Here is an 8,510-nt window from a genome sequence, read left to right as displayed (position 1 = left end):
AGGGCGGCTTGGGTGAAACACAGTGACTTCACTCCAACTTGTTTGCTAAAGGATAGTTTCAGTACACTCCCAAGTGTGCAGACATGCCATGAAATGTACCACAACGTACACAGTGTGTAAGAGAAATGTTCAGTTATAGATCCAGCAAGGACACTTACATTTGGAATCAACTGTTCGGTTTGGTTCTACTTTAACTTGAATTTACAATAAGTCCCTAACATGTCGAAAGCCCTGGGTTGCATTCAAGCCATAGAAATGTCACATCACTGTCTCCCGATGGCAAACGTGAGTCAGGTTGTTTGCGAAGCCTTTCGGTGGCAATTAACAAGGTGAGACGGGCGAAAAAGCAAATAACTTGGTGTAAAGCAACTCACTCTTAGTATAAGGTGGATGAACATTGTCTTGAGGTGGAATCTACTGTGAAAAAATCTTGAAAAGATTTTGTTGACCTGCTTGTTGAGTAAACGTGTTTGTACCTGCTCAGAGATGGCGTATGACTGGTCTGGTTTTAGATGGTACAGTATTAGGACGCCAGGGGGCTCAGTATTTAACATGCACTGTCATTTCCAATCTGATTTTTGGAAACAGCTGGATGTTATATGCAAAAGGGACTGAAGAACACACACAGTTTGACCTGTATGAGTAATTTTACACTGCTCTACTGTTTGATTCCTCCCCTCAGAAACAAACTGTAAACTGAGATGGAGTGGTTGTGGTTTATAAGGAGAACACGGAGCTGAAGATTAATAAAATTCACTGATGTTGGCATTTTCTTTTCTTTCATTTTTGGAGTCTTGTTGTCGTAGTTGCGACACACAATCTGAATATTTGTCAATGGCTTCGGATCATCTGACAAGGTGAGTATTGATTGGTGAAGACAACACTTTGTGAATTGTTATTTCTCATGCTGCGTCACAAAAGATCATAATGATTAATTTCGTTGTTTCATGGGGTACCATTTTTTATTGAGCAATATGAACAGCTTCAATAATCATTACTTTTTATAACAAAAAGTAGGTGATGCCACGTCTGCCAGGCGAGCCCGGCTCAGTGGAGGCTGATCCAAGGATGTTACCAACCAACACAGGAGAACGTGAAAAAAAGGGCGAAAGAGGAAAGGAAAAAAGCTGGAAGGAAGAAAAAAGAGGTGAGCACAGTCAAGAGTCTCTTTGTGAGCGCCTGTTTCCTCTGCACCCCCGTCAGCTGGCTCGATTGCACATGAATGGTCTGGAGATTAACACACGATTGTTCCTCTTTACTTCTGTGCGGGGATCATGCTGTCGATGGCCTCTCCCTTCTCCAACTTCTTCTCCATCTCGACCATGAGCTTGACACCGTCAACCACCAGCTGGACCTGTGCCACCTCAGAGGAGCCCAGACGGTCGGCATTGGAGATGTCGAACACACCTCCCACGGAGGCAGTGTCCACACCACCTAAGGAGGAAGAAAGGTCAAGGGATGATGTTCGGATTACACATCACACCTTTTGAGTTTAGAGTGCTGTAGAATCTCAGTAGAGATCTTAACGGACCTGCCAGGTGTACAAGCTAAAGGGTGGATAAATTAGTACCTGTTCCACGCTTCTGCAGACGCAGCCTGGTGAGGATCTCATCAAACTTGGCGTGTGTGCTCAGCTTGGGCAGCTTGACGTGAACACCACCACGCAGGCCGGTACCCAGGTTGGAGGGGCAGGTCAGGATGTAGCCAAGATGCTCATTCCACATGAAGCCGTGGTTGTGCTTCTTGAAGATCTCCTCAATCTGGGGAGAAGAAAAAAAAGAAGAGTCAGAGTTGCATCCAGCAGTGATCTACACTTCTTTTTAATCTTGATTTTTGACCTTGTTTTATTTATGTGTACCTTCTGCAGGCCAACGCAGAAACGTTTGAAGACCTCCCTCATGTTGCCGCCCTGCTGCATTGAGATGACACGCAGGTGGTCCTCCTCGTTCACCCAGACCAGGAAGGTCTTGTTGTCGTTGTGCCTGGACGGAGATGGATGCAAAGGATCAGCATACAGCATTAAACACACAGGTGACGCCGTCACATGATGAGTTTTGAAAGGTGTTTCCACAGCTGGCCCACTGACAGTGATTGGTGGTACTCACATGATGCCTCTGCCATCGGGCCAGTCACGGGCCATGCCGGCACAGGTCAGCAGGGGAGAGACAGGCTTGTCAAACAGGAAGTGATCATTGATCAGCTGCTCCTGCTCTGCGTCAGTCATGGACTTTAGGGGGTAGTACTTTCCCTTGAACTCGCCATCCAGGCTGGTCAGAGCTGGAGAGACACATACAATTAGGAGACTGAACGTACTACTTTACTACTGCGATAGATCTCAACGAGAAATGATAAGCTTTGTAGAGTGTCTTCTGCCATTTAACATTTTACTGATTCTGCACTAAATGGGCAAGCAGAACAAGACTGTTTCCTTATCGGTTCATTGTAGATTCGACCTCTTATCCTAAAGTGACACAATCTTGTACACAGCCGATTGTTTGGGGAAGGCCTTGCTTACTGCCCATTCCTTTGTAAAACTTATGGACTCAAACTATTAATAACTTACCCTCAACAGACAGCTTCTCAATGGCTCTGCGCTCTCCACGGCTGTTGTGGGGGGGCAGGGTGAATCCCTTGATGCTGCGGCCAGTACGAACGCGGCTAGACAGAACGTAGTTGGGGTCCAGGTCGTCACCACCCTAATGACGAATTCTCAATTACACAGCGAAACACAAGTATACAAATGTAGGGCACCTGGGATTCATCATGTGGTTAGTTCCTATTTTTTTCAGATCAATTTACTAATCCAGTGTAGTGTTTGGTTTCTGTTCCTAAGAGTCTTTACTCAATGAAACAAAGAGCTTCCTGCTCTTTAACTAACTGGCGTACTGCACCTTCAGGTTCTCGAAGTTCAGGTCGGTCTTGTGCTTGTCAGTGGGCTTGTATCCATTATGACGGTCGGAGATGACGGGGTCCAACAGCTCCTTGAAGACCTCGTAGGACTCCTCATCACCAGCGACGCAGCCAACAGTCATGATGAAGGGGTGACCTGAAGGCAGGGAGCGAATGGGAAAAGCAGCCGTTAGATGATGGGAGGGAAGATGAGAGCTGTTGTACAGTTAGTCATTATTCACAGGTTTTACCAAGAAATGTAACATGAAGTTTTATTTCAGTCAGTAGAGCTATGCGTCTAGATGATTTGGTCTACATTGACGTGTCTCTTGGGTCTCACCAGGGTTGTCGATACCAGTCTGGATGACGTCATCCAGGGTGTAGCCGCTGGGTGTTTGCCTGTCCCTAATCTTGCCATACATCTCCTTGGTGAGGATCTTGGCCATATGGTTGTTGTGCTTGGACAGGTCGGGGAACTCATCCTCAACTTTGTAGTTGAGTTTGAAGTTGTTGTGGGTGTTTCCGAAAGGCATGATTGCTTTCTAACACTGCAAAGAGAGGGAGGCACAGGATGAGCAAACTTGAACAGAGGCTCTGGTTAATCAAGAAACAATTTGTCCTAATCGGATACTACTCTGACCAAAAAAACATCTTTTAGTTGGAATTTCTGGGAGACAGCTGCAGACGATAACTGGTGTCGGCAGAGGAATCCTGGTAACAAGTGTCACTCGATTCTCAGCGGCTCGAATGTCCAGTTGAAATAGAGTTGGGGGAGGAGCATATGTTGCCTGGGTATTTTTAGCATCAGCACATCTGATCGTATACTGTATCTTAAAAAATGTCCCCAGCATATATAAGAAGTATTGTAATTCTCTTGGCACAAGCACAACCCCAGTTCTACAATTCACACGTTGACACCTAGAAGTCTTTGCTGGTCGTGTTTCACTAACATGTCCCGTTTGAAAACACTCTTCACTTTTTTTGTATCACACGTGTATCACAGCTAAACCCTGCAGGTTCAAACCCTTGGGGCATCACTTGAAGCTGTCGCTATGCCGAACTCCTGACATAAGGCCGACCAGCTGCTGATGCTTCCCCTCAGTCCACTGCTCCAACAAGATCTGTTTACTTCTAATTGTCTATACACTGTTGTACAGTAATTAGTTTCATCTTCCCTTGAAATGCTGATCACATGAGTAATAAAAGACTGACACATGCAATGACGCACTTGTGACATCACATGAAATGCAATCCAAGTGTTGGTAATGAGCCAAATTGGTTTAGGAAAGTGACATTTTAGATGCAGTTATCACTTTGCTAAGAGTAATTGTCTTGTTAAGTTAAAGCCCAAAAAGTCATCTTAAAAAGAGCTAAAATCAATTACTGGATATCCAGGGCGTTCAGGCAGTCTACATGTGTCACACTGTGAAGCACCTGTCCACATATATCAGCATCCAAATGAGAAAACCATTTGCGGAGAGCGTAAATATTTCTAGTGATACAAGTTAATGCAGCTACCGCTGGGCTAAAACATTTTCTTGCCTTTTTTAATTTCATAACAATGAAATAGTCTTACAAAATTCAATGACCTCTGATACCCACTAGGTCTCTGTTGTTTTTTTTACCCAGAATGCATCATATGGATTCAAACATCCCGGAATTGTTGTGCATTCATCCTTTGATTTCATCACAGACTTTAAGTTATCAAACCCTTCATGACAGGCAAAAAAAATAAAACAGCCAAAAAGAGTTGTTTTCTCTTAAATGTTTCTCTGAATCCGCACATGCCTCCCAATATCTTCCCCTCCTTCTTTAACTCCACAAAACGAATGTCTGTGATATTTCTTTACCTTCACAGCAGAAAAGAACAGAGGTAACAGTCCTTGGGATCAGATCCTGTTCAACACAGCCAAAAAAGGGCACCCGAATCTGGAGGTCTTTGCTCCCTGTTTATATACCCAGCCGATACTCAGCCATTGGCTTGTCCATTTTAGTGCCTGCTGCGCCCTCATTGGCCAGATCCTCTGTACTGATACCAGAACAGTTTATGAAAGGGACGCATTTACATCTCAGTCATCCAAGACGAGTGGCCTAGTGCAGCTCTACCCTCAACCCCCTCACCTTCCTCCCCCAACCTCTCCCCCCTCACCCACCCTTGGACCATACATAGCACCAGACGAGTATCTGATAGGGGAGGAGGAGGGATGTGTGTGTGGAGGGGGGGTTGAAGTTTGCCACGGAAGAGATCAGGGGTCCTGGTGTTAGGCGTGAAGGTTAGAAAGAGTTGGAGTGCTTCTCATCAAATGGCTGCCATGTAGAAATGCTGCCCAAAGACACATTTTATCCAGCAGGTGGGAGTCCGAGTTGTCTCTGACTGATATCTGGTCAGGAGGAATGCTGAGTATGTTAATCCTAAATGTTAACAGTCGATGGATACCTCCTTGTTGATGAGTAATGGCCCTCTGAGGGCAGAATGGTCAGTTTTGCACTATGGAAAGTATGAACACACTATATTCCACAGCAGCAGCTTGTTGGGGTGAATTGTGTCATGAACAGGCTCAAGGCTCAAACAAAAAGGAGGAAGTTGTTTAAGTGAACTACTGAGATAAATAAATCAAGGTTATGTGATAACAAGGGTGCATGGATCAGTGAAGACTGACGTATACAAAGTAGACTAATCGGACAAAGAGGGACTGAGCATACCATCTTAAACGGCCTCCCAGCCCAGAAGACCTTTCTTACGGCCTCCACTCTGCTTGGTTTCTTCTGAAAGCGGACTGTGGTCAAGCAGCCTTTTTTGCTTAGGGAGGTTCCTAACAGAGTGAAATGACCCAGAAGTATCTAAATGGCAGCCATGATAAGAGCTAGTCGAATCCTTTAAATGCTAAGGTAAAGTGCTTCAATGCTGATTTAGAATCGGGTACACTGGACCACTCTTTACCGAAGGACAGGAGATAATACTGTCCCACAATTCCTTGCGGCAGCACCGCCGACACACAAGCTTTATGCTCTGAGCACGGTGGTTGTGTTTTCCTTATGACCTCATCTTCTCCTTTACATCTTTCCTTGACCTCATGACGTCTTCCATCGAGGTCAAGGAAAAGTAATGACCTTCAAATTCGATTTTGAAATATAACATCACTACTGTCATTTAAATATACTTTTTTTAACAGACTGAACAAAAATGAAAACAAGACTATTGTATTGGATAGCATTAGATTGTGCAGGTATTGTTGCTGTGTTCCCCCGTACAGTTTTGTTGACCCCCACAGACCTGTAGAGGAAACTACGTTAAAACATCCAAGACCCATTCCGGCTCTAATTGATATGGCAATTATCAGGCTGACGGTTGGATGGAATGTTGAGGATGAAAGATGATGCCATCTTTGACATTAGCTTCATTAGCTCCCTTCTTTGATAATGCCTCACACTATTTTACCAATGCATCTGCTCCGCAGCTGCTTCACGCATTGCTTTAATACAGTTTTATCCAGAATAATTGAAAGTTCTTCATTTATTTCATGGAACTTGCAGTATTGTCAGGACTTTTGCTGTTGTTTTTGTCTAGTTTAATGGCAATCCTTGATCAAAATGTAAACAAAATGCTCCTGCTTTCTAACATGGCTGCACTTTGATCCAGGTTTAGTTCTCAGGGACTAAATTCTCCAGACAAGCTACGCCACCCCCAGCTTTTTCAGGAACACCACGCTAGTTGGCCTGCACCCAAAGCAAAAAGTTACTCATCAAATCCAAATCTATCTACACTGGAGAGAAAGCTGGCGATGACACCACTGAAAAACTACTGAAACCACTGAAAAACTAACGGTGTGGTAGCAATTCAAATGGGAATCCATAGGAGTGTTGTTGCAGACCCTATTCAAGAAGGGGGGGCATCCCAGCAAGCAACTGTGTCTGTGGGATGTCCCAGCCATATCTGCCTGGCAGCTTACTGGCTGACACCTGCTCCTTCCAGTCCTAAGTATCATTACCACCCCTACCCCTGTCTGTACAACCAGCTCGTAGAACACTTCCCCCTCCCTCCCAAATATCCAACCCAACCCTGCCACATACTTCAGCCCTTCTGCCGTATTATGTTCTACTCCATTGCATGCAACATGGTTTGGTCTTGTGCATACAATTGAAGCATAGTGGAGATGCCTGGGTTTTTGCATGTATACCATTTCTGGTATATATGTAAGTAAGATTTGAAATAGCTTTGGCTAACTTTTAATCCCTACAAGGAAGTAGTATCACCTGCAAATATGACACCAGACAGAGTGGCTCGCTGCTGGCTGAAATTTCATCCAGAGCAATCGAATAATGTCAGTCTAGAACAGTTATGCAACAGGGCAGTGACATGATGATGTGCCTTCTGCTCATGCAGGCCAGGAAGTTTCTCAAGTTTCACAAGATGCTGAAATCTCCATCTGGCTTTTGAGATGCACCCTCATTACAGTTTGAACAATTTCCAACAAAGGGCAGGTACACTGTGCTTTTATTTAAGAATAAATATGGGACGTAGAGTATTCTAAATTGGGTAATAAATAGTTTTGGGGATTGTTGTGAGGAATTATGTGGTGACTACGCTCATTGGGCCTCATGCAGGAACCGATATTACAGATTTTTGTACGTATCCACAGTTTTCTATTATTTTGTTGTACCCATTGATTTATGGGATTCATCAATGTTTTCTTATTTTTGCTCTTCTCTTAGGAAAGAGAACATTTTACGTGGTGAACAGCATACGTTTGGTGCATCTAGTGTTGACCTCTCCTATTATTTCTCAGAAAAATTAAGAGAAAGAATGAGAACTTTAGGATAATGTTGCTGAATGAGGCCCAATGTATTTCCTGAAACCTTAGAATGTTGAATTTCAACAATTTCTGTCTTCTCATCCCACAGTGTATGTCAGAGGAAGAGAGCATTCGTTTGTAGCCTTGCAGGACGCTTTGAGACATACACAGCTTGACCCTTGGAGAGGAATCTGCACCAACTGCACTGACCTGCGTCAGAATAGCACAGTGTGAAGCGCCAGCTGCGTGACCCACTCTTAAGTGTTAAGTGAGAGCATGTTATGTCACTTTGGTCCGAAGTGGGGAAAATGTATAATTTCAATATCTCTGCCACGATTAGTGATACTTGTCCGCAGTTCTTTCATTATGAAACCATTTGAATGACACCTGACTGGAAGAGTAGCAATATGTGCTCAGCAACCACACACAATGACATAGCGAGCCTCTATAAATAACACCTTTATGGCAGACTATATTTAAAGCTTCTCTCCCACATCAAATTCAACACCTGTCTGTGGAGAAGGAGCCTGGAGATGCAGATCAACAACATAAAATTTAAGGGGATATATTTGTTTCATTTTCAAGATAAATACGCGTTTTCAAATATAAGAATACACTTTATCTTTAGACGGCCTGAGGCCTAAAAATAGCTGGCTGACGGCTGACGTTTTTTTTTGCTATAGTCGGTGTAAATGATGATTATGCAGATTTACAAATAGGCTGAATTGGATATTATGCAAGCTGAACTTTCAGTTGCACGCCTGCAGTGTTTTACTTGTTGCAGACCCGTTTGAGTGTTGGTGGTTGCGCCCTTGAAATTCAAGCCGC

The 8,510-nt window shown here is 44.0% G+C and overlaps 1 protein-coding gene across 1 annotated transcript; it reads right to left on the bottom strand.

Annotated features, from left to right (window-relative positions):
- Nucleotides 1–935: 935 nt before the first annotated feature.
- On the bottom strand, nucleotides 936–4,808 carry ckma (creatine kinase, muscle a). Its single transcript, XM_076101634.1, has 8 exons — nucleotides 4,740–4,808; nucleotides 3,230–3,437; nucleotides 2,892–3,046; nucleotides 2,564–2,696; nucleotides 2,106–2,277; nucleotides 1,859–1,982; nucleotides 1,571–1,760; nucleotides 936–1,434 (listed from the first exon to the last, which is right to left on the bottom strand). Exons 2-8 carry the CDS (start codon nucleotides 3,420–3,422, stop codon nucleotides 1,256–1,258), a joined length of 1,146 nt encoding a protein of 381 aa, XP_075957749.1. The 5' UTR covers nucleotides 3,423–3,437; nucleotides 4,740–4,808; the 3' UTR covers nucleotides 936–1,255.
- Between the last annotated feature and the right edge of the window lie 3,702 nt (nucleotides 4,809–8,510).

The sequence above is a fragment of the Anarhichas minor genome, unplaced genomic scaffold (genome assembly GCF_050575085.1).
Source record: "Anarhichas minor isolate MPS153535 unplaced genomic scaffold, ASM5057508v1 ptg000027l, whole genome shotgun sequence".
NCBI classification, from domain to species: domain Eukaryota; kingdom Metazoa; phylum Chordata; class Actinopteri; order Perciformes; family Anarhichadidae; genus Anarhichas; species Anarhichas minor.
The sequence above is the reverse complement of the archived record's forward strand: the minus strand, read 5'-3'. Positions and strand labels throughout refer to the sequence as shown.

What these genes read in the sequence shown, in the direction of transcription:
- ckma (XM_076101634.1), bottom strand. Translation starts at nt 3,422, where the DNA reads ATGCCTTTCGGAAACACCCACAACAACTTCAAACTCAACTACAAAGTT. An exon ending in TGAACTTCGAGAACCTGAAG is followed by an intron (nt 2,697 to 2,891) that starts GTGCAGTACGCC and finishes ATTCGTCATTAG; the next exon opens with GGTGGTGACGACCTGGACCC. An exon ending in TCTGCGTTGGCCTGCAGAAG is followed by an intron (nt 1,761 to 1,858) that starts GTACACATAAAT and finishes TCTTCTCCCCAG; the next exon opens with ATTGAGGAGATCTTCAAGAA.